Here is a 27,362-nt window from a genome sequence, read left to right on the forward strand (position 1 = left end):
TGATTCTCAATTTGCTGGTGCTCAGAAACGGCATACATACATATAGGTTTGAAATGAACGCCAATATGGCGCCTCACAACTCTGTACTGAAGGGAGACGGCGTGCGTGTGACGTAGGTGGCGCTGTGCCATCTCATTGGTCAACGGTCAGACGCACGCTCAGAATATCTGACATGCCAGATATTGCTCTGCACGTTCGGAAAGATTCCTGAACGTGCTATTCCACGCTATGACGTCAGAAACTCGGCACGCTCAACGCTCAACGTGAGGATGCACGGTCCGTGTGCCGCTGGCTTTAAGTTACTTAGGTTTAAGTAGTTCTACGTTCTAGCGGACTGATGACCTCAGAAGTTAAGTCCTATAGTGCTCAGAGCCATTTGAACCATTTTGTTAAGTCCCATGGTGCCTGGAGCCATTTGAACCATTTGAAACGCGCCCCATACTTTACTATAGCGTGTATGCTACATGATCAGAAGAATGTGCCTTCTCCTACAGTAGAGTTGACCACTAGATGTCACGAAAGGCGGAGCCGCCATAACAAGGGCAGATGGGAATTACTGTATTGTTACTAGAGAACAGTTACTGCAAAAAGCACTGATGAGAAGAGTTCAGTGACTTCTAACGTCACCTGAGCAACAAATCCAGGTTATAAAGCTGCTCAAGTCGACTGCTGGTGATGTGAAGTGGAAACGAAAAGGAACACCGATAGCAAATCCAAGAGCAGGCACCTAATGTACTAACGGACTGGGACTTTCGGAAATTGCAGAGCATGAATGAAAAAATTACATGAAATCAGTGGAAGGATCACCCCTGGGTCCCAAAGTACTAGCAGAAGTCCAACTAGCACAATAACTGTGTTTAGGCAGTCACAAAGAATGGGTTACAATGACCGAGCAGGTCTTCATAAGGCACACATCTCTGTGCTCATAGCTAAGCGACGCTTGAACCCGAAGCAAAGAGCGACGCCATGTGCAGTGGATGACTTGAGTGATGAATCACGCTCTACCCTGCTGCAATCCGATGGATGGGTTTGGGCTCGGCGTATGCCTGGAAAACCTAATTTGCCATCATGTGTAATGCCAACTACGGAGAAAGAGGCTTTACTGTAAGGGGATGTTTTTCTTGGTTTGTGTGTGGTTCCCTTGAGAAAACACCAAACGCGGAAGGATATGAATACATTTTACCTCACTGTGTACTGCGTATAGTAGAGGAACAGTTCTTCCCCACATCTGTGCAGGATCGGCACGGTTAGAAAATGAATTGGCATGTTTAATGGATGGCCGGATTCCCTTATGGGCGCCATCCCGTTACCCCGCCCCCAGAACGGAACGTGTTGTAACACGCCCGGGGGTACAATTGGGTGGGGTGGCACCTTTAAACTGTTTGTCGTTTCGGATTGTTGCTTGACCGTGCGCCCTGTCCTCACCACGTACCTGGTAAACCCGCAGCCGTCGTATTGTTCTGCTCCACACTGCTGCCGGCTTGCCTGGAATTATCTATAGAAATATGCAAGCGAGTTAGGGGAGCCACTCAACGTCAAAACACAACACTGTCTTACGTTTGGTATGAACAACTATATTCCGAGGCGATAAAAGAAAAACGCAGGTGGCACTGTTTACATTCTAAGTCGTAAATGTTTATGCCAATTTAACAATCTTGATAATTATCTGTCCACAATATCACTCAGACGAGCGTACGCGTAACCGACACGATGCGGGTGATTGTTGATGATGCGGAAGCCGAAACCCAACGATCGAACGAAAGTTCTTATGCTCGTCACACATACAGATATCTGGTAATAGTTCCCCTTGACACCAGTAACGATATAACTCTGTTCGTAAAGTTAATTTTTCAGTTCTCAATTCTCACTTCTACGAGCGTGCGCGTAACCGTCGCGGCGCGGCTGATTGTTGATATTGCGGAAACGCGATGATCGAGCGCACGTTCTCACATTCGCTACAAGACAATCGCACTTAAATGCTCTCTTGTGTGGTAAATAGTATTACTGATTCGCATCAGTTCATTCTAGGAGACCGAACACGGCACCGATGATTGATATAGTACGGTACGACACGCAACGAGAGGATACACAAATACGTTATCAGCAGCACTGCTCATTTTTAAATTACTTCTTCACGCGTTTTCCTCCGAATCATTTATCTATTTTATCATTTCACTGTAATAGCACTTGCAGCAACACTTCAACTTCCATTCTAACAATGCCTCTCACATGCAGAGCTACACGCGACACAACATAACAGTTCCGTGACCGGTGCTCGACTAGACAAACGCGACTGCCCGCGATATGACAATACGCTTACAGTGTGTATCACAACTGTCTGCGTTTCGTGTTATTCATGTCTTAAGTGTCCCGAAGTTTCAAAGTATTCTAAATGTTTACGAAATGTATAAATAAGGCGGGACTGGGGAACCAGTCCAGTATTCATCTAGTCACATGTGGATAACCGCGTAAAAACCACATCCAGGCTGGCCGGCACGCCGACCTCCGTCTTTAATCCGCCGGACGGATTCGAACGAGGGCTGGCGGATCTCCCTGTCCTGGAAGTGTCGCCTTAATACGCATGCCTATGCGGATCTGGTGGCGGGGGGTGGGGGTGGGGGTGTTACGATCATTGTATGCATCAGCAAGAGAATGCATCCTGTCATACTGTCGTAAAGCAGCATTGTGAAGGAATCGTTTGTGGACAATAACATTCCAGAAAGGGACTGGCTAGCTCAGAGTTCCGACCTGAACCCAAAGGAACGTCTCTGGACTCGCAACGGTACTTTCGCGTTCTGGTCAATACTATACCTCTGTAAAGAAGGAAGATCCGCGATTTGGAAAGTCAGAACTGTGCAGTAAGTAGCGGCAGGAACACCACCACAAAATCACGCAACACTGACCCTCCAAACCCCCAAACTCTCGGAGAGAGATTTTAACCGTGTTCAACCCAGTGGTAAAGTATCGAGCTATTTTTCTCCGAATCATGCAGTTTGGGGGAAAAGCAGTGAGAATAATTACTTTTGTAAACCTTTTATCAGACAAAGCCTATTATAACAATAATCTGTTTCGCTTAATAAAATGGCCGCCAGCCCAATTCGGCCACAGTGTCTACACAAAAAGATGAAGCCAATTTTCGACACTGAATAAATAACTACTTTCACTTACTACGGTCACTTGGCAGTAAGTACTATTAATCCCACTTTCTGTTACTTATGGAATTTATCACTATACTTCAGTAATTATTTAAGGAAGACACACATATGTTTCACCAAGGACACAAAAATATATTAAACTTATAGCTCTCATTCATATGACCAAAACTATTATTTAACACGACTAAATTTCATTTCTTTAGGACTGTTATTAGTTAATGTTTTACTAACACCGATATTTGTCTAGCTTTCTTTGACATGGAGAAGCAACACGAACAATTACTGTTAAGATTGTTGCAGTTAAACAATTATGTTACTTTACTTTCAGAAATACTATTGAAAACTTATCCTCATGATCACGCAAAGCGGTGGCCCTTAATCTGATACGTGCAAACTTTAGTGTTTAATAATGATTTTCAAAATGCACTACCAAAACAGTACTATTGCCAGTAATTTACTATTAGTCAACATAAGGATACTCGAAATAAATTCGTTTAGGTAAGGACGCTACTGAGGTAAGTGACATGGGAAAATTACGGTTAAACACAAAGGTATATTTAGTACTTATATTCCACTGATTGAAGATGGTTGGTTCATACTGTGATACACTTCTAAATAAAATACTTTGCCTGTTACTGATATCGAAGGTGGCGTGAGGCGCCGCTGCATAGTAACATTGCGCAGGTACGGCTCTTGATGTACATAGCTCTTTCTTCCTCTTGATGGCGACGATAGAATTGCAAATTTCTGAGCTATTAATTTATTCCCGTACTGCGCCAATCATGTAGAACACGTCCGAGGCCAAAACCCAGTCTTGCAGGTAAATTCGGGGCCTCTAGTGCTCGACCAATGTAATGCGTGTTCGTCACTTGCAGTGCAGCTGCCGACTGTATATGCCACTTGCTCTCACTGGTTCTCACTCGCGCGGCCCACCACCTTTTCCATTCCACCACAGAACGGAGTTCCGTTCTACCTATGATCCCTACACCTTCTCAATTTACACTTCTGCTTACAAAAAAAATTAAGTATGAACCATCTACAATTGCATGACAGCATATACATACAAAACTGACATAATTAATTACAGTTGCACTTGAAATATTATATAATTATTTATAATATGTTTTAATACATTTATTCCACCTACGTCAAAGAGGTTATTTTAAACAGATAAACTACAATTAACAAAAGCTTACTCTCGTTATAGTATTTGCTTAATTTTTCAAAATTATTATGGAGCAAAAAAAATTTAAAATACACAGATTACTGGCAGTATTATACACTCCTGGAAATGGAAAAAAGAACACATTGGCACCGGTGTGTCAGACCCACCATACTTGCTCCGGACACTGCGAGAGGGCTGCACAAGCAATGATCACACGCACGGCACAGCGGACACACCAGGAACCGCGGTGTTGGCCGTCTAATGGCGCTAGCTGCGCAGCATTTGTGCACCGCCGCCGTCAGTGTCAGCCAGTTTGCCGTGGCATACGGAGCTCCATCGCAGTCTTTAACACTGGTAGCATGCCACGACAGCGTGGACGTGAACCGTATGTGCAGTTGATGGACTTTGAGCGAGGGTGTATAGTGGGCATGCGGGAGGCCGGGTGGACGTACCGCCGAATTGCTCAACACGTGGGGCGTGAGGTCTCCACAGTACATCGATGTTGTCGCCCGTGGTCGGCGGAAGGTGCACGTGCCCGTCGACCTGGGACCGGACCGCAGCGACGCACGGATGCACGCCAAGACCGTAGGAACCTACACAGTGCCGTAGGGGACCGCACTGCCACTTCCCAGCAAATTAGGGACACTGTTGCTCCTGGGGTATCGGCGAGGACCATTCGCAACCGTCTCCATGAAGCTGGGCTACGGTCCCGCACACCGTTAGGCCGTCTTCCGCTCACGCCCCAACATCGTGCAGCCCGCCTCCAGTGGTGTCGCGACAGGCGTGAATGGAGGGACGAATGGAGACGTGTCGTCTTCAGCGATGAGAGTCGCTTCTGCCTTGGTGCCAATGATGGTCGTATGCGTGTTTGGCGCCGTGCAGGTGAGCGCCACAATCAGGACTGCATACGACCGAGGCACACAGGGCCAACACCCGGCATCATGGTGTGGGGAGCGATCTCCTACACTGGCCGTACACCTCTGGTGATCGTCGAGGGGACACTGAATAGTGCACGGTACATCCAAACCGTCATCGAACCCATCGTTCTGTCATTCCTAGACCGGCAAGGGAACTTGCTGTTCCAACAGGACAATGCACGTCCGCATGTATCCCGTGCCACCCAACGTGCTCTAGAAGGTGTAAGTCAACTACCCTGGCCTTCAAGATCTCCGGATCTGTCCCCCATTGAGCATGTTTGGGACTGGATGAAGCGTCGTCTCACGCGGTCTGCACGTCCAGCACGAACGCTGGTCCAACTGAGGCGCCAGGTGGAAATGGCATGGCAAGCCGTTCCACAGGACTACATCCAGCATTTCTACGATCGTCTCCATGGGAGAATAGCAGCCTGTATTGCTGCGAAAGGTGGATATACACTGTACTCGTGCCGACATTGTGCATGCTCTGTTGCCTGTGTCTATGTGCCTGTGGTTCTGTCAGTGTGATCATGTGATGTATCTGACCCCAGGAATGTGTCAGTAAAGTTTCCCCTTCCTGGGTCAATGAATTCACGGTGTTCTTATTTCAATTTCCAGGAGTGTATTTACAATAGCATTACAGGCTGAGAACGTCGACTCCACTCTAGATCCCGCATTCCAACATTAATAACTTCTCTGGTTTCGACTCCCGAAGAAGAATGGGCTGCCAAAAAGTTCAAACACCTCATTAAAAGTCTACCCAGCAGAGCTCAATCCCTCATAAAGGCGAAGAATGGATACATCGCTTATTATGTCCACTAACAGGTGTCAGCTCGCTTTTCATCAAATATTGTAACTGTGTTTCTCGGTTGACGACTGTCGATCTCTCTGTGGTGGTTCCGTGTGTTCCAGGTTTACTGCATGGCCGACTACGACATGAGCAGCATCGAGCACGAGGCGCTGCTGCTGGTGGTCACCTCGACGTTTGGCAATGGAGACCCGCCCGAGAACGGAGAGGTGAGCCTGCTACTACTTCTGCCTGTTACCAGCACTGCAGATAGCTGCCAACAGCTTCTCAATACACCTACGATGCTCAGTTCTCACATAGTACTAATTCACATGTGGACCAACTTGCTGTATTGTTTCTCTATCTAACCAAAGTTATCCATTTATTTACTGGAAATATTAAACCCTCTGGACAACTCTTAATGACAGTTTCCGCTCTTCAAACGCTTTTCCGAACAGGTGGGCTATGGCAGCCTATTCATCATCAAGAGCTGCAGTGATGGAAGACATCCCTGCTGGTCTTTGAAGCATGTGCAACAGTACTTTTCTAGACAGCCCGTGTATATTGTTTAGCCGAAGAGCCAGCGCCACACATCTGCATAACAAAATTTGCAGGGAGCTGCTAAAAGCCGTCGATTTGATGTTCTAAAATGGATTACATCTAAAATATCGAGGTTTCTGTAGAAAATAAAGAAAGTGTGAAGACCTCTCTCTGTGTCTGTCTGTCTCTCTCTCTCTCTCTCTCTCTCTCTCTATCTCTCTATCTCTCTATCTATTTATCTATCTATCTCTATCTCTCTCTCTCTCTCTCATGAACCCACACACATGCACGCGCACACACACACACACACACACACACACACACACACACACACACACACACACACACACAACGGAAAACGACGATGGTTTCTTTCTAGTTCCAAATAAAATGTTGTTTTACTAAAGCTGTATCTCAGATATATCCAGCGCAGATAGCGCTTTTACTGACACGGGGATGGTCTCAGACACGACCATCCGGTTCGGCGCATATTTGACATGTTGGCGTGTACACAGCTTGGCTCAAACCCCTCCCCCTTTTTGGATAAAAGTACCTCTAAATACTGTAACTCGTAGTCGTCTCAGATATAACGGGATCGATATCTAACAGAAAACGATCATTTATCATCATCGTATATGGGAGCCGGATTGCATATTTTCCTAGAAATCGAGGACGCAATCTTTTGCATTACCGCTTATGTACGTACAATGGAAGTGCAACTGGCCTAATGGTTGAGACATCTGGCTGCGGAACACGGGATCTGTGTTCAGTTCCCCGATTGATTCTGAAGCTTTTTGACATTTGTATTAATTTTCGTTTTGGAAATGGTAGGAATAGGACCGTTAATAAGATGAGTAAATCAGAAACGGATAGTAACAAATTTCTCTATCGGATTGGATTAGTGGAGAATTAAAAGTTTAATCCTGATCGCTTTACAGTGCCTCTTTCATTCAGTCTGTTAGGTCTCCTCAATTTCTTTCGATATTGCCATATAAACATTTGAGGTAAATGTAATAGTGGCACCAAGAACATCTAATGAATGCAGTCTTCCTGCAGTTACATCGTTTCTTCAAACGTTTCGGTGAGAAACAGACTTGGTTTACATTTAAAAATATCTCTGTCTCTGGAATTAGTTTTATGGATACCTCGCACACGATAATACTGCCTCAACATTGATGTCGAACGTTGATCATAAATTATGCCTTGAGTTGATACTTCATCCACGCAGTTCTGCAATTCCCGCTAGGTAGCCAGAAGAAGACTGCAATTTTGAAGCCTCGGAATAATTCTTTTAATTTGGTGATAAAAGTAAACTTCACATGGAGTGCAGTTTCGCGGTATTACTTCTACTGCAAGTCGATTGACCCTCATTATCTATAAACATGCTATCACAAATGACGATATTTTTTTGGTCCTCACCAGGAATCCAATTTCGGACAAAACTTTTTATCAGCAACATATGATTTTAAAATGTTTTAAAATATGTTTTGTGAATTGAATTTGTCCATTTCCCGGATTAGGAGCAAGTGAGCTCTCCTGTTCCTGCCAGTTTCGATGTGGAAAAAATACAAAAGTTAATAGTGACGTTGAACATCGCCCATCCCTACTGTTAAATAGTGCTCCTGCATCGGGCCTTGCCGGGCGATGGCACGTCCTACTGAACATTTGCCTAAACAAAGATCGTCTAACATTCAGGTGCTAGCCTTGCTAATTGACATCTTTACGGCGCTGCTTTTTTATGTGAGTAACTCTTTCTTCGGCCTAAAAAGTGTGAGACTACCACAAATGGGAAACGCTTCGACTTCTGTATCTGTATCTGTATGGTAACTGTCGTACTTTCAGTAAACGTTGCTTTATTGCAGTGGTGAAATCTTGTGCAGGGTTTGTTCCACCAAAATATATGTCAAAATAAGTAATATTTCGTTCTACAGGTAAAGTTGTTTTAATAATACCAAAAACATTTGTGAACACATCTTTTGATAGAATGTAGGTCGGCCTTAGATCCAAAACTCTGAGAATGGCAAAGATTTTGAAACAGTGCAATGATAATATCTCAACCACTACAAGAGTTTTCCCTTTACCCAACATTTTCTAACGTGCTTTCTTATTTCGATATTGGTTCAGTATCTGTAACGAATTTTCAAAAATCATGAATAAACGCTCATTAACTATAAAAACGAATCTTGTGGGCAGAATTTTTTGTGATCAGTCTTTTGACTGCTCTGATGAGAACCACCAGGAATTCCTCTTCTGTCCCAATCTCTTCTTCTCACAAGGGAACCTCCCCATCACACTCCCCTCAGATTTAGTTATAAGTTGGCACAGTGGATAGGCCTTGAAAAACTGAACACAGGTCAATCGAGAAAACAGGAAGAAGTTGTGTGGAACTATGACAAAAATAAGCAAAATATACAGACTGAGCAAGATAGGCAACATCAAGAATAGTCTGAGCTCAGCTGTGCCATGGTCCCGTGGTTAGCGTGAGCAGCTGCGAAATGAGAGCTCCTTGGTTCAAGTCTTCCCTCGAGTGAAAAGCTTACTTTCTCTATTTTCGCAAAGTTATGATCTGTCCGTTCGTTCATTGACGTCTCTGTCCACTGTAATAAGTTTAGAGTCTGTGTTTTGCGACCGCACCGCAAAACCGTGCGAGTAGTAGACGAAAGGACGTGCCTCTCCAATGGGAACCGAAAACGTTTGATCGCAAGGTCATAGGTCAACCGATTCCTCCACAGGAAAACACGTCTGAAATATTCTATACTACAGTGGTGACGGCATGTGCGTCACATGACAGGAATATTTTGTCGACCGACCTAACTTTTACACTTGGCGACCGGCTAAAAATGATCTTCTACCTTGCCCGATTTAGGTATTCTTGTGGATGTGATAATCACTCCCAAAAAAGTGATGAAAACGTAAGATTTTGTCACATAAACTGCAACAAATGAACGCAACAGTTTCACAGTCGCAGAGTTTTCCCTGTGCTCTGTCAAAACACATGTTTTTAACGTTTTCAAATTTTTACGTGTGTAGACCGTCAAATACTGCATATGTCCAAGCAAATCTGAACATGTCCTGGAATTTTGGAAATCGAAGTTGATTATGTGTGAGTGCCTGAACTTAGATAATTGACACATGATCACATAAATAATACTGCTCTGTGTTCCTGTGCAGCTTCGCAAAATAAAAGAAAATAAAAAATTAATCTGTTCACTCGAGGGAAGAGTTGAACCAAGGACCTCCCGTTCCCCAGCTGCTCACGCTAACCACGGGACCATGGCGCTCCTCAGCTCAGGCTATCCTTGATGTTGCCTATCTTGCGCATGGACTACTCAGTTTGTATATTTTGCTTTTTTTTTTCATAGTTCCACACAACTTCTTCCTGTTTTCTCGAGTGATCTGTGTTCAGTTTTTCAAGGCCAATCCACTGTGCCAACTTATAACTAAATCTGGGGGGGGGGGGGGGGCGATGGGGAGGTTCCCTTGTCAGAGTAGAACTTCTCACCTACGTCCTCAATTATTTGTTGTATGTATTACAGTTTTCGCCCTTTACAGCTCCCTCTATCACCATGGAAGTCATTCCCTCGTGTCTTAACACACGTCCTATCATCCTCTCCATTCTCGATGTCAGCGTTTATCACATATTCCTTGCCTCTTCAATTCTGCACAGAACCTTCTCATTGCTTTCCTTATAAGTCCACCTGATTTTCAACATTTGTCTGTACCATCAACATCTCAAATGTTTCGATTACCTTCTGTTCCGGTTTTTCCACGGTGCATGATTCACTACTATTCAACGCTGTGCTCAAAACATACATCCTCAAAAATTTCATCCTCAAATTAAGGCGTATGTTTGATACTAGGAGATTTCTCTTGCCCAGGAATGCCCTTTTCTCCAGTGGTACTCTGCTTTTTGATGTCCTCCTTGCTCTGTCCATCATTGGTTATTCTGCTGCCTAGGCATCAGAATTCCTTATCTTCATCTACATTGTGACCATCAATACTGATGTTAAGTTTCTCGCTGTTCTCATTTCTGCTAATTCTCATTCCTTTCATCTTTCTTCGATTTACTGCCAATCCATTTTATGTACTCATTAGACTGTTCAGTCCAGTTTTCCCTCGAAATCGACCCACATTTGAAGCCAAGCGCAGTGAGTGCCTCAAAATCGACGCGGAGCGTGCACCCGGGGTCCCGGATGCTAGTGCATAGTTAGCGGGAGCGCCGACACATGCGTGAGATACACAGCTTGTCGATGCACCGCCAGTTACACTCCTGGAAATAGAAAAAAGAACACATTGACACCGGTGTGTCAGACCCACCATACTTGCTCCGGACACTGCGACAGGGCTGTACAAGCAATGATCACACGCACGGCATAGCGGACACACCAGGAACCGCGGTGTTGGACGTCGAATGGCGCTAGATGCGCAGCATTTGTGCACCGCCGCCGTCAGTGTCAGCCAGTTTGCCATGGCATACGGAGCTCCAACGCAGTCTTTAACACTGGTAGCATGCCGCGACAGCGTGGACGTGAACCGTATGTGCAGTTGACGGACTTTGAGCGAGGGCGTATAGTGGGCATGCGGGAGGCCGGGTGGACGTACCGCCGAATTGCTCAACACGTGGGGCGTGAGGTCTCCACAGTACATCGATGTTGTCGCCAGTGGTCGGCACACCGTTAGGCCGTCTTCCGCTCACGCCCCAACATCGTGCAGCCCGCCTCCAGTGGTGTCGCGACAGGCGTGAATGGAGGGACGAATGGAGACGTGTCGTCTTCAGCGATGAGAGTCGCTTCTGCCTTGGTGCCAATGATGGTCGTATACGTGTTTGGCGCCGTGCAGGTGAGCGCCACAATCAGGACTGCATACGACCGAGGCACACAGGGCCAACACCCGGCATCGTGGTGTGGGGAGCGATCTCCTACACTGGCCGTACACCTCTGGTGATCGTCGAGGGGACACTGAATAGTGCACGGTACATCCAAACCGTCATCGAACCCGTCGTTCTACCATTCCTAGACCGGCAAGGGAACTTGCTGTTCCAACAGGACAATGCACGTCCGCATGTATCCCGTGCTCTAGAAGGTGTAAGTCAACTACCCTGGCCAGCAAGATGTCCGTATCTGTCCCCCATTGAGCATGTTTGGGACTGGATGAAGCGTCGTCTCACGCGGTCTGCACGTCCAGCACGAACGCTGGTCCAACTGAGGCGCCAGGTGGAAATGGCATGGCAAGCCGTTCCACAGGACTACATCCAGCATCTCTACGATCGTCTCCATGGGAGAATAGCAGCCTGCATTGCTGCGAAAGCTGGATATACACTGTACTAGCGCCGACATTGTGCATGCTCTGTTGCCTGTGTCTATGTGTCTGTGGTTCTGTCAGTGTGATCATGTGATGTATCTGACCCCAGGAATGTGTCAATAAAGTTTCCCCTTCCTGGGACAATGAATTCACGGTGTTCTTATTTCAATTTCCAGGAGTGTATTTGCATGAAGACGCGTCCCGCGTGCGACACTCGCAGAGGACGCATCTTGTTCTGGGAGACCCTATAATTCTTCTTCACTTTCACTCACAAGGAGACGGCACGGCCGTGGGGTCCCGCACTACCCGGAAAATCCCGAGAAAAATCGATCCAAAGTTTCTTAGGTGCCTTTTAAGTATACAATGTTAGTCCAGGGCCGAGCCGTCGTCTGACCTAGATGGTTACCGCTCGGAGCCTTACGCCAGATGTCTCGGGTTCGATTCCTATTCCGCACTCTTTTTTTCTTCTGTTTCATTTTCTTTTGTTATTCCCCCAATTATTCAAGAAGTTTCTCATACCTACATTATTTTAGCTCAAGAACGTAAAGTTTTTAATTCACTGAAAAATAATCGTGCTCGTTGTTCTATTTCGTTTTATGGGGTTTCAAGGTTTAAAGGAGCTTTGTAAGGGTCCCTTTGGGATTATAACGGTCATCTGCGAATAGGACTGTGCGCGGTCCGTGAGAAGTAAATGGCAGTTTGTTTTTCGATTTCGTCGTGAACAGGCGTGCCTGTTTCGAATTTCAACGTATTATTCCGATCCGAGGTTAAAACATGTCGACTGTAGAAGTTGCTGGCTCGTCTGGAAGAGGAGAAGAAATTCCTGAAGAATCCATTCATAGTGATCTTGTGGTGTCACCGCCAGACACCACACTTGCTATGTGGTAGCCTTTAAATCGGCCGCGGTCATTTAGTATACGTCGGACCCGCGTGTCGCCACTATCAGTGATTGCAGACCGAGCGCCGCCACACGGCAGGTCTAGAGAGACTTCCTAGCACTCGCCCCAGTTGTACAGCCGACTTTGCTAGCGATAGTTCACTGAATAAACACACTCTCATTTGCCGAGACGATTGTTAGCATAGCCTCCAGCTACGTTTTTTGCTACGACCTAGCAAGGCGCTATTATCAGTTACTATTGATATTGTAAATCTGTACCGTCAAGAGCGACGTTCGTCATTAATGGATTAAAGTTAAGTATTCCACCAGCTACGTCCGTTGTTTCTAAATTCTAATTTCCTTGTCCTGTTCCAGAGCTCACGCCAGCCTGCGTGAGCTAAATCGCGTGCCTTTCGGCCTCCTCTAGTAACACGGTGTTGGCTCTCCTGCCAACCACAACAGATCTATCAAAATTACCATTGAAGGACGCAGTGGTGTGTTATGAAAAGCTGTTGACGGAAAACAATTTTTTCTGATTAAAAACCCAATGTTTCTCCTCTTATACTTTACAATGAAAAATGGAAAACCCACCGCCATGAATTGCTTTGTTCGACAAAAAGAAAATAATTTTTATTCAATAATCTAACTAATTTGTCAATGGTAATGTAGGTTTGGGAAACTTTCTGAATAACTGGTGGAATAACAAAAGAAAATGAAACAGAAGAAAAGAAAGTGCCGGGCGAGGAATCGAACCCGAGACATCTGGCGTAGAAGTCCGAGCCCTAACCATCTAACCATCTAGGCCCGACGGCGACTCGGCAATGGATTAACATTGTATACTCATAAGGCACCTAAGAAACTTTGGATCGATTTTTCCCGAGATTTTCAGGGTAGTGCGTCCTAATATATTAACCGCGTGAGGTGTTAGGGGTCCTCTTTCACCACACAAAATTTCGGACAAATCCCCAACCCCACGGTCGTGCAGTCTCCTTGTCAGGATAGAAATGCCATCAGTGAATCGTATCTCCGATATCTTTTCACCTTGAATTCCTATTCCACTCCTGAACTTTCTTTGAGTTCCATCCTTGCTTGTTCGATATATAAATTGAACAGTAGGGGCGAAAGACTACGTCCCTGTCTTACATCCTTTCTAATCAGAGCACTTCGTTCTTGGTTGTCCACTCTTATTATTCCCTCTTGGCTCTTACACATATTCTGTATTACCCGTCTCTCCCTATAGCTTACCCCGGTTTTCCTCAGAATTTCGAACATCTTGCACTATTTTACATTGTCGAACGCTTCTTCCAGGTCAACAAATTCTATGAACGTGTCTTGATTTATTTTCAGTATTGCTTCTACCAACAACCTCAACGTCAGAATTGCCTCTCTGGTGCCTTTGCCTTTATTAAAGCCATACTGGTCGTCATTTAACACATCCTGAATTTTCTTTTCCATTCTTTTGTATATTATTCTTATAAGCAACTTGGATGCATGAGCTGTTAAGCTGATTGTGCGATAATTCTCGCACTGTCAGTACCTGCAGCCTTCATAACTGCGTGACGATATTTTTCTGAAAGTCATATAGTATGTCGCCATACTAATACATTCTACACACCAACGTGAATAGTCGTTTTGTTGCCACTTGCCCCTATGATTTTAGGGACTCAGATGCAATGTTATCTATCTCTTGTGCCTTATTTGTTTTTAAGTCCACCAAAGCCCTCTTAAATTCTGATTTTATACTGTATCCCCTGTCACCTTTAACTCGACTCCTGTTTCTTCTTCTATCACATCAGACAAATCTACCCTCTCACAGAGGTGTTTAATCTGCTCTTTTCACCTAGCCGGTTTCTCCTCTGCAATTAACAGTGAAATTCCCTTTGCAGTCTTAATCTTAACACACTTGCTTTTACTTTCATCGAATGTTGTTTTGGCTTTCCTATATGCTGAGTCAGTCCTTCCGACAATCGTATCTTTTTCGATTACTTCACATTTTTCATGCAGTCATTTCGTATTAGCTTCCCAGCACTCCCTGTTTATTTCATTCCTCAGCGACTTGTATTTCTTCATCTGTTACCCATGATTTCTTCTCAGTTACATTCTTTGTACCTACGTTTTTCTTTACAACTTCTGTCACTTCCCTTTTTGCAAATGGCCTTGCCGCAGTGGATACACCGGTTCCCGTGAGATCACCGAAGTTAAGCTCCGTCGGGGTTGGCCGACACTTGGATGGGTGACCATCCAGGCCGCCATGCGCTCTTGCCATTTTTCGGGGTTCACTCAGCCTCGTGATGCCAATTGAGGAGCTACACGATCGAAAAGTAGCGGCTTCGGTCAAGAATACCATCTTACGACAGGGAGAGCGGTGTGCTGACCCCACGCCCTCCTATCCGCATCCTCCACCAAGGACGACACGGCGGTCGGATGTACCGGTAGGTCACTCGTGGCCTAAAGACGGAGTGAGTGACTTCCCTTTTTAGATATGTCCATTCCTCTCCAACTGTACTGCCTACTGATCTATGCCTTATTGCTGCATCTTTAGCGTTAAGGAACTTCGAGAGTACCTCATTATTCCTTAGTACATCTGTATCCCACTTCTTTGTGTATTGCTTCTTCCTGACTAATCTCTTAAACTTCAGTCTCCTCTCCATCACTACTACATTGTGATCTGAGTTTGTATCTGCTCCTGGGTACGCCTTACAAACCAGTACTTGTTTTCGGAATCTCTGTCCGGCTGTGATGTAATCTTATTGAAATTTTCCTGTATCACCATGTGTTTTGTAAGTATCGGCATATACTTTCTGTATCTCTTCATCTTCAGCTTGAGACGTCAGCGTGTACTATCACTGTCGGTGTCGGTTTGCTGCCGCTTCTGACAACCACCACCCGATCACTGAACTGTTGACAGTAACACCTCTATGCCCTACCTTCCTATTCATAAAGAATCCTACTCCCGTTATACCAATTCCTGCTGCTGTTAATATTATCATATACTCATCTGAACAGAAATCATTGTCTTCTTTCCATTGCATTTCACTGACCCCTGCTATATCTAGACTGAGCCTTTGCATTTCAGTTTTCAGATTCTCTAATTTGCCCCCAGTTCAAGCTTATGACATTCCACGCCCCGACTCATAGAACCTTGTCCTTTCGTTCGTTATTGAGTCTTTTTCTCATGGTCACCTCCCCATTGGCAGCCCTCTCCCGGAGATCCGAATGGGGGACTATTCCGGAATCTTTTGTCAATGGAGAGATCATCATGACACTTATCAACTACCGGCCACATGTCCTGTGGATACGTGTTATGTGTCTTTAATCCAGTGGTTTCCATCGCCTTCTGCGTTCTCATGCCGTTGATCATTGCCGATTCTTCCGCCTTTAGGGGTAATTTCCCACCCCAAAGCCTAGAGAGTACCCTGAATCTCTGTCCACTCTTCCGCCCTCTTTGACAAAGCCGTTAGCAGAATGAGGGTGACTTCTTATGGCGTAAGTCTTCGGCGGCCGCTAATGCTGATTATGAATCAAAATTTAAGCGGTGGCTGGCTTCGAACCCGGGACTGAGTAAATTTTGACTACTAATCAAATTTCTTATAAAAATGTATTAAAACATTTCATATGTGTTGTTGAAGAATCGTTAGAAGACTAAACGCTCTTCTCGCCAAATGTGCATTTAGTCTTCTGCTTCTATAGATCCAGAGACTTAACTGGCTCAAGTTGCAACAGAAAAAGAATTCACTTAGGAGATGTAATCCTGCAGTTCGTAAAATGAAAGGTCAATAGAGTGTTTCAAACTGTTAGTTACCCTTTCATGTGACAAAATGGAAAAAACGTTAACCGTCGCATTTATACTGAGAATTTCAGAGAAATTACGTTAACTCTACAATTGTACCACTACACACATAAAACTTGCAACAAGTCATTCGGTTGTTGAAATCAATGCTCTATTTTCATAGATGAGAAGCTGTAACCGACCAAAAAGGTCGGATTTTTGTCCTCCGTCAACATCTAGTTGATTTCAAACCAATATATCTAGGTAAATAATGTTCGTCAGCCTTCCCGCCATACCCAGAGTACAAACCCAGCTACGCCCAAAGCACTGTGATGGATACGTAATCCAGAGATTGTCGCTTTCAAACCGCTATTTATGCATTAATTTTAGGAGCGAGTCCTGCATCTAACTGGGAGACTAAGACGATTATATCCTCCAGGAAGCAGTACTTAGCCGCCACTGGCCGCAGCTTCACGTCCGCTGTATCTGAACTCCGATGGCTTATGAATAATGCAGGCAATATCCTCGTGTCGAGCTCCGCCAGTGATTTACATTTTACTCTCACTCGTCTCGATTCCAGATCTACGTTGTACGTGAAACAAATCGTGTGAATGAAGAAAATGTATATTTTCATTTCTAGTCTTTTTTAGAGTTACCGCTCGTGATATTTAGGGACACTGAGACCGCTAACTAATCTGGGCAGAAACTGAATATTTCACGGTTTCTCGCTTCGTGATACCAATAAATCACATTTTTATTATGTGTACACCGTTCGATTCACAGTTAATCAAAGGAATTAATATTTTATACTTAAATGACACAAGAGGCGGGAGAACCGGAACACAAGAGAATCGAAGCGTTTGAGATGTGATGCTACAAACGAATGTTGAAAATTAGGTACATTGATAAGGTGAGGAATGAGGAGGTTCTATGCAGAATCGGAGAGGAAATGAATCTGTGGGAAACTATAAGAAGGAGAAGGTTCAGGATGATAGGACATCTGTTAAGACATCAGGGAATGACTTCCATGGTACTAGAGGGAGCTGGAGAGGAACACAGAGTGTGATACATCCAGCTAATAACTGACGACGTAGGTTGCAAGTACTAATCGGAGATGAAGAGGTTGGTACAGCAGAGGAATTCGTGGCGGTCCGCAACAAACCCGTTAAAAGATGGGTAACTCAAAAAAAAAAAAGGTTGAAACAGAAAGTTTGAGAAATCTAATGACGTTCTAAGCGACGAAAGGAGAATCCTGTAGTTGAGGAAAGTTATCGTTTCAATCGCGGAATAATCAAACAGGCGTGTCGTCTTGAAATCTACCGCTTGTACTGTTTAACTTGCAGCTTCGACTGAGGAACTGAAACGCAAGTTAAGAACAGCATTCATATACCAAAAGAAAAGGAACGAGTATTAAAGCTTCATCCTAGTAGCTCAAAGAAGAGGACACTTAGAAGAACAACGAGACAGAATATTCAGACGGATGGTTATTAAATTCATTACGTGGACAAATAAATATGAGAAGTGTGAGAGGACAAATGATGATAAAAATCTCCGCGGTAATGTAACAAAAGTGAAGAAAATTGTTCCCACGAAGAAAATAAATGGCTCTGAGCACTATGGGACTTAACATAGATGGTCATCAGTCCGCTAGAACTACTTAAACCTAACTAACCTAAGGACACCACACAACACCCAGCCATCACGAGGCAGAGAAAATCCCTGACCCCGCCGGGAACCAAACCCGGGAACCCGGGCGTGGGAAGCGAGAGCGCTACCGCACGACCACGAGATGCGGGCCCCACGAAGAAACCGTGCTCTATACTGTTGGAGCACAGAAATATCTAACGCATTAGCTCATTGGTCTTTCAGATGCATCTTGAATTGAGTGAGAAGTTTATGAAAACTGAACCAGGTGAAAGGTGAACAATAAAAAGCTGGGAACTTGTAGATATAACTCATTAGAAATGATTTGAAAACGTGGCGTTTCTGACCAGCTTTCGGGCGTGCTTACGACTTAATCGGTCGCTAATAAACTCTGCCTGGCGCAGAGAAATTTTGGAATGTAGACTTATAATAGATAAGACTATTAAATTCCGTCTCCTAGAGGAAAACTTTGAGTCTTCAGCGCCATTACAACGCAGCAAACTAAGGACAGTAGGTACCAACAATACTATAAATTAACAATTCGATTGCGGAAAGAACGTTTTCAACATGAATACATTTCTAGTCATCATATAGCCGGGAAATGCCGGCATACTTTCTGTTGTTGTTATTGTTGATCTCTGAGCAACTACTACAATGTACATCCTTCTTAAACTGCTTATTGTATTCTTCTCTTGGTGTTTCTCTAACATTTTTACCCTCCATGCTTTCCTCCAGTACTAAATTGGCGCTCCCTTGATGCCTCAGAACGTGTCCTGCCAACCGATCCCTTCTTCTAGTCGAGTTGTGCCTCAAATTCCTCTTCTCCCCCATTCTGTTCAGTAACTCCTCATTAGTTAGGTGATCTATACATCTAATCTTCAGCATTATTCTGTAGCACCACGCTTAGAAAGTTTCTATTCTATTCTTGTTTAAGCAATTTATAGTCCATGTTTCACTGCCATACATGGCTACAATCCATACAAATACTTTCAGAAAAGACTTCCTGACACATAATTCTACTTTCGATGATAACAAATTTATCTTCTTAAGAAACGCTTTCCTTGCCATTGCCTCTCTAATTCGACCGTTATCAGTTATTTTGCTTCCCAAATAGTAAATCACATCTACTGCTTTAAATATCTCATTTCCTAATCTAATTCGCTCAGCATCACCTGATTTAATTCGACTATATTCCTCCCCCCCATGAACCATGGACCTTGCCGTTGGTGGGGAGGCTTGCGTGCCTCAGCGATACAGATGGCCGTACCGTAGGTGCAACCACAACGGAAGGGTATCTGTTGAGAAGCCAGACAAACATGTGGTTCCTGAAGAGGGGCAGCAGCCTTTTCAGTAGTTGCAGGGGCAACAGTCTGGATGATTGACTGATCTGGCCTTGCAACATTAACCAAAACGGCCTAGCTGTGCTGGTACTGCGAACGGCTGAAAGCAAGTGGAAACTACAGCCGTAATTTATCCCGAGGACATGCAGCTTTACTGTATGATTAAATGATGATGACGTCCTCTTGGGTAAAATATTCCGGAGGTAAAATAGTCCCCCATTCGGATCTCCGGGCGGGGACTACTCAGGAGGACGTCGTTATCAGGAGAAAGAAACTGGCATTCTACGGATCGGAGTGTGGAATGTCAGATCCCTTAATCGGGCAGGTAGGTTAGAAAATTTAAAAAGGGAAATGGATAGGTTAAAGTTAGATATAGTGGGAATTAGTGAAGTTCGGTAGCAGGAGGAACAAGACTTTTGGTCAGGTGAATACAGGGTTATAAATACAAAATCAAATAGGGGTAATGCAGGAGTAGGTTTAATAATGAATAGGAAAATAGGAATGCGGGTAAGCTACTACAAACAGCATAGTGAACGCATTATTGTGGCCAAGATAGACACAAAGCCCATGCCTACGACAGTAGTACAAGTTTATATGCCAACTAGCTCTGCAGATGATGAAGAAATTGATGAAATGTATGATGAGATAAAAGAAATTATTGAGGCAGTGAAGGGAGACGAAAATTTAATAGTCATGGGTGACTGGAATTCGTCAGTAGGACAAGGGAGAGAAGGAAACATAGTAGGTGATTATGGATTGGGGCTAAGAAATGAAAGAGGAAGCCGTCTGGTAGAATTTTGCACAGAGCACAACTTAACCATAGCTAACACTTGTTTCAAGAATCATAAAAGAAGGTTGTATACATGGAAGAATCCTGGAGATACTAAAAGGTATCAGATAGATTATATAATGGTAAGACAGAGATTTAGGAATCAGGTTTTAAATTGTAGGACATTTCCAGGGGCAGATGTGGACTCTGACCACAATCTATTGGTTATGACCTGTAGGTTAAAACTGAAGAAACTGCAAAAAGGTGGGAATTTAAGGACATGGGATCTTGATAAGCTGAAAGAACCAGAGGTTGTACAGAGTTTCAAGAAGAGCATAAGGGAACAATTGGCAGCAATGGGGGAAAGAAACACAGTTGAAGAAGAATGGGTAGCTTTGAGGGATGAAGTAGTGAAGGCAGCAGAGGATAAAGTAGGTAAAAAGACGAGGGCTGCTAGAAATCCTTGGGTAACAGAAGAAATATTGAATTTAATTGATGAAAGGTGAAAATATAAAAATGCAGTAAATGAAGCAGGCAAAAAGGAATACAAACATCTCAAAAATGAGATCGACAGGAAGTGCAAAATGGCTAAGCAGGGATGGCTAGAGGACAAATGTAAGGATGTAGAAGCTTATCTCACTAGGGGTAAGATAGATACTGCCTACAGGAAAATTAAAGAGACCTTTGGAGAGAAGAGAACCACGTGTATGAATATCAAGAGCTCAGATGGCAATCCAGTTCTAAGCAAGGAAGGGAAGGCAGAAAGGTGGAAGGAGTATATAGAAGGTTTATACAAGGGCGATGTACTTGAGGACAATATTATGGAAATGGATGAGGATGTAGATGAAGACGAAATGGGAGGTAAGATACTGCGTGAAGAGTTTGACAGAGCACTGAAAGACCTGAGTCGAAACAAGGCCCCCGGAGTAGACAACATTCCATTAGAACTACTGACGGCCTTGGGAGAGCCAGTCATGTCAAAACTCTACCAGCTGGTGAGCAAGATGTATAAGACAGGTGAAATACCCTCAGACTTCAAGAAGAATATAATAATTCCAATCCCAAAGAAAGCACGTGCTGACAGATGTGAAAATTACCGAACTATCAGTTTAATAAGTCACAGCTGCAAAATACTAACGCGAATTCTTTACAGACGAATGGAAAAACTGGTAGATGTGGACCTCGGGGAGGATCAGTTTGGATTCCGTCGAAATGTTGGAACACGTGAGGCAATACTGACCTTACGACTTATCTTAGAAGAAAGATTAAGAAAAGGCAAACCTACGTTTCTAGCATTTGTAGACTTAGAGAAAGCTTTTGATAATGTTGACTGGAATACTCTCTTTCAAATTCTGAAGGTGGCAGGGGTAAAATACAGGGAGCGAAAGGCTATTTACAATTTGTACAGAAACCAGATGGCAGTTATAAGAGTCGAGGGACATGAAAGGGAAGCAGTGGTTGGGAAGGGAGGGAGACAGGGTTGTAGCCTATCCCCCATCTTATTCAATCTGCATATTGAGCAAGCAGTAAAGGAAACAAAAGAAAAATTTGGAGTAGGAATTAAAATCCATGGAGAAGAAATGAAACCTTTGAGGTTCGCTGATGACATTGTAATTCCGTCAGACACAGCAAAGGACCTGGAATAGCAGCTGAACGGAATGGACAGTGTCTTGAAAGGAGGATATAAGACGAACATCAACAAAATCAAAACGAGGATAATGGAATGTAGTCAAATTAAATCGGGTGATGCTGAGGGAATTAGATTAGGAAATGAGACACTTAAAGTAGTAAAGGAGTTTTGCTATTTAGGAAGTAAAATAACTGATGATGGTCGAAGTAGAGACGATATAAAATGTAGACTGGCAATGGCAAGGAAAGCGTTTCTCAAGAAGAGAAATTTGTTAACATCGAATATAGATTTATGTATCAGGAAGTCGCTTATGAAAGTATTTGTTTGGAGTGTAGCCATGTATGGAAGTGAAACATGGACGATAACTAGTTTGGACAAGAAGAGAATAGAAGCTTTCGAAATGTGGTGCTACAGAAGAATGCTGAAGATTAGATGGGTAGATCACGTAACTAATGAGGAGGTATTGAATAGGATTGGGGAGAAGAGAAGTTTGTGGCACAACTTGACTAGAAGAAGGGATCGGTTGGTAGGACATGTTTTGAGGCATCAAGGGATCACAAATTTAGCATTGGAGGGCAGCGTGGAGGGTAAAAATCGTAGAGGGAAACCAAGGGATGAATACACTAAGCAGATTCAGAAGGATGTAGGTTGCAGTAGGTACTAGGAGATGAAGCAGATTGCACAGGATAGAGTAGCATGGAGAGCTGCATCAAACCAGTCTCAGGACTGAAGACAACAACAACAACATATTCCATTATCCTCGTTTTTGCTGTTATTGATATTGATCTTATATCCGCCTTTCAAGACGCTGTCCATTTAGTTCAATTCCTCTTCCAGGTCCTTTACTGTCATTGACGTTATTACAATGTCGTCGGCAAACCTCAAAATTTTTATTTTTTCGCCTTGGAAAGTAATTCATACTCCAGTTTTTTTCTTTTGTTTGCTTTACTGCTTGCTTAATATACAGAGTGAATAAGATCGAGGATAGGCTACAATCCTGTCTCACTCCCTTTTCAAGCACTACTTCCCTTTCGTGCCCATCCACTGCCGTCTGGTTTATGAACAAATTGTAAATACCTGTATTTTATCCCTGCTACATTTGGAATTTGAAAGAGAGTGATCTAGTCAACATTGTCAAAAGCTTTCTCTAAGTCTACAATTGCTTTGAACGTAGGTTTGCCTTTCCTTAACCTATCTTCTAAGATAAGCCATAGGGTCAGTATTGCCTCACTGTTCCAACGTTTTACGGAATCCAAACTGATCTACCTCAATCTCGGTTTCTATCAGAGTTCCCAATCGTCTGTAAAGAATTCGTGTTAGTATTTTGCAGCCGTGACTTGTTAAACTGATAGTTCGGTAATTTTCACACCTGTCAACACCTGCAATTTTTGGGATTGGAATTACTATGTTCTTCTTGAAGCCTGGGGGTATTTCGCCTGTCTCAAACATCACGCAAGAGTTTTGTCACGGCTGCCTCTCCCAAGGGTATCAGTTTTTTTAATGGAATGTTGTCTACTCCTGAGACCTTGTTTCGACTTAGGTCTGTCAAATTCTTCACTCAGTCTCATATCTTCCAACTTCTAAGAAAATATTTTTATGAAATTAGAGATCTTGTTACGTTTAACATGGATTGCCAGAGCGCTCGTAGAATCAAACTTAACCGAATATCTGCCCAGGTTCGTGATTGGGATCAGGGTATCCTTCCAAATAGAACTCAACACATCGCTCCCAACGCAAGAAAGTCGACAGATGAGCCCCTTAAAGCCCAAGGGGTGTAACTCTACTCTTTTTTTAGGGTTCTGTACCTCAGTAGGTAAAAACGGAACACTTGTAGCAGTACTTTGTTGTCCTTCTGTCTGTTCGATTGTAACGACCGCTTTCTCTCATGGGCAGACAGAGATTTTAATTTACAATTATTGTCACATACTAAGGTCTACGGTTCCTTGGCGATGTAACTAATTTAACCTTATAAATTAATACAGTCAGAAGATACTCGAGCAGTCTCACTGATCGAATCCTATAGAACTGCCGTCGTGAAACTACGGCCCGCACATCACACGCAGCCCAAAGAAAGTGTTTACGTGGCCCGCTGTTCGCAGCCTTTTTTATAATGGTACGACTAAGATCAGATTCCGGAAACGTCAAGAGTTTCTTGAAGGTGTGGATTTTCTTGCCCAATAAAAAACAAAAATACTTACAGAAACAATAATATTTTAAGATGTGCTTCATTCTGACGTTGATGTATTCGGCCGTGAACTAAGTAAAGTTTGACGCTTACGTCAGGGACAGTGTGGTATCTAAAACGGCCACTGCGGGGATAGTGGAAGTGAGAGACTCCTATGGGATAAATGTCAGGCGGAAGTAACACGGGTTCGTGAATGCACAATCTAGAGACGGTTATCGTCAAATGTGCTACATGTCTGTAATAAGTTATATGAAATCAAATTGATTCTGTTGTAATGTAGTGGCTGTTTGTAGGAAGAGACCAGACAGCGAGGTCATCGGACTAGGGAAGGAATTCGGCCGTGCCCTTTCAAAGGAACCATCCCTGCATTTGCCTGGAGCGATTTAAGGAAATCACAGAAAACCTAAATCAGGAATGCCGCACACGGGATTGAACCGTCGTCCTCCCGAATACGAGTACAGTGTGCTAGCTACTACGCCACCTCGCTCGTTGCTCATGTAGCACAGTGGAATGAGAGAAAGGAAAATGGCATTCAAAACATTTAGTAAACATTCGTGGTCGTGCCTGATATTGTAATTACAGTTATTAATTAATTTAAATAATAATTAGTGTAGATTACCAATTATTAGTATAATGGATAGGGACATGTGTAGTAAAGTGGCCAAGAGGGGAAAGTGGCAATTGCATATTTTTTGCCTTGGGCAGCACTGTTGTCTGCCGAGAAGCGGTCAGACTAGTTCGCACATTGCCACTGTTGCCAGTGAATTTGACACATGAAGTTTGTTCTGCTATTTTTTAGCAAAAAATTTTCAGAATCGCTGATGTAAGATAATTCATTTTAGTAATTCTCGTTACCTCACTTGTATGAAGAGCAATGATTTTTACCAATATCTGTTTAAACGACGTCTATTATAGTCCCTCGTTATTTATTTCAGTCTGGTAGGTTCTTCTGTGGATCACTCCCGGTCGGGAAAAGTGGGCACATTACTCGTCGGGAAACGTTGCCGAGGTAGACACACAAAAACTGGTTACTTCCAAAATACACGCCTAATGCAACAGATAAAATTGACTTCTAAACGTTATTTGACGTTTTTGGTTCAAAATGGCTCTGAGCACTATGTGACTTAACATCTGAGGTCATCAGTCCCCTGCAACTCAGAACTACTTAAACCTAACTAACCTAAGGACATCACACACATACCTGCCCGAGGCACGATTCGAACCTGCGACCGGTGCGATCGCGAGGCTCCAGACTGAAGCGCCTAGAACCGCTCGGCCACTATATAAACATTCATGGTGGTGTCTTTTTGTTCTATATCGTGTCTCCCTACCACTTTCCGGCAACGACGCTCTGAGCGTGTTTTTTAGGGAATAGACTAGCTTGAACCTGGGACCTGTTGCTGGTAAGGAGACGCCAGACCACACATGACATTTAGAATTCAGAAGAGTTCAGTGAGACTAGCGATGATATAACCAAATACTAAATGATCTCAGCGTCAGCTCCACTGCACTCCCTGTAAAAGAATCTTAATACCGGCTAAATGTAGTGGAAGGGGTTCAAGGCTTTCCTATTTTTAGTTAGCTGGTAAAATAACGTCGAAAAAGCAGTTAAGTTTACGGCTGGAAATTTTATTCTACTCACAAAACATCGTTTATAAATTGCACTATTGATAAAAGGAAATGTTTTAATACAGGATGGTAAAAACCAACTGCGTTCAACAAAAATGTGAACGAATACTCCCTGAGTGAGTTTCCAACTTCTACAACGGATCGAAGGATGACCTATGCCATATCACATCTATAATCTAGGTTTAAATTAAGTTTCACAAAAGAGAAAAACTATCGAAATGGTCTACAGTGACCCTCAACTATCTTTAATAACTTATCTAACTTGTCGTAAATTACAGTGGCTGATGTGGCTTCTCAATAATTATATATCAGAGAAATCATCGCGTTTCAGATTTTTACTTCAAGTGGAAAATGTGAACACCATGAGATTTAATTGACGATCGACACTAGTATTACGCAGAAAAGGGGGTGTAGGAGATGAGACTTCTGCAGTTCTGAGTGAAGCTTAATGCGCTGTTATGCGGCATCGCGTGCGTTCATTACCTTGTCGGTGTTCGTCAGGGGGGCGGCGGCCGGTGCAGCTCCGTCCAGCTCACCCTCTCGGAAGCAACTCTCCCCCAACTTCTCGTTACTACAATTTACCGAAGTTGGTTTAAAAAAAACTATCTGGCTGTGTTTTCATCTGACCAATCAGGGTCTCAATGTTAACCTTAACTCCGCCTACAAAAATTCTGTCTATCCAATGAGAAACGTTATACTTTCGGTGGGCCAATGTTTTTAAAGTTTGAACGTAACAGAGACGCGAAAAAGTCTCACGCTAAAACCTGCAGCTGGTGTGGTCCTTTTAGCGTTATCGTAAGATCTATACTGTTCTTCTGGAGGGCACTATCTTTTAACGTGGGCTGGCGGGTGGTCCTAACGTAACAGAGACGCGAAAAAGTCCCACGCTAAAACTTGCGGGTGGTAGTGGACCTTTTTGTGTTATCATAAGATCTATACAGTTTTTCTAGAGGGCTCTAGCTTTTAACGTGGGCTGGGGGGTGGTCCTTGACGTAACAGAGACGCGAAAAAGTCTCACGCTAAAACTTGCGGGTGGTGTGCCCTAGTGGTTAGCTGGCGACGTGGGTGTCCAGTCCGTCCCTCTATCGAAGGGCCTTCTAGCTTAACACGGTTCTGCTCTCGGCTTCTGTTCTCGTTTCTCCCCTCGGAACTGCGTCGGTCTCACGGTGGGAAGGTATGACATGCATTTAGGCATTCTTGTGATAGTCTGTGGTATTCCATTTGCTCACTCGTTACTCGTATTACTTTGGTTAATTTAATGTCACGATTTATTCGGAGCTATGTGACATACTACTAGATTTGATTATTATGTCAGGGTTTTCATGGAAGGTGTTGGATTTGCCTGACACCTTACAACACTGGCCGGCTGACGTTTTTTGTTTCGGACGTTATGTGGTGGATGCAGATTACTATAAAACACGACGGAGAGCCGCACATTACCAGAGCCTCATGCTGCCAGCAGGGGACAACTTGACGACCACTGCTGACTATAACTCCATTATTGTGTCAACACTGGACATTTAGTGATTGTCGCGTACCGTTCGATTGTTGGCCGACTGCCTCCTAACCACCCTTCCTACAAAGGTAACAGCAAAAGTAAGCAGAATCGTGCGTATCTAACCCGCCTCCACATAACTCGTTGTTGTGCCAACACATT

The 27,362-nt window shown here is 43.8% G+C and overlaps 1 protein-coding gene across 2 annotated transcripts in view; it reads left to right on the plus strand.

Moving 5' to 3' along the window:
- LOC126339265 (nitric oxide synthase, salivary gland) overlaps positions 1-27,362 on the plus strand; it is a 1,479,392-nt gene that overhangs the window by 1,349,883 nt on the left and 102,147 nt on the right. For both annotated transcript variants that reach the window (XM_050001617.1, XM_050001616.1), the window contains exon 12: positions 6,147-6,251. In XM_050001617.1, coding sequence (XP_049857574.1) covers positions 6,147-6,251 — 105 coding nt within the window. The remainder of the gene's footprint in view (positions 1-6,146; positions 6,252-27,362) is intronic.

This window comes from Schistocerca gregaria, chromosome 1 (assembly GCF_023897955.1).
Source record: "Schistocerca gregaria isolate iqSchGreg1 chromosome 1, iqSchGreg1.2, whole genome shotgun sequence".
NCBI lineage: Eukaryota > Metazoa > Arthropoda > Insecta > Orthoptera > Acrididae > Schistocerca > Schistocerca gregaria.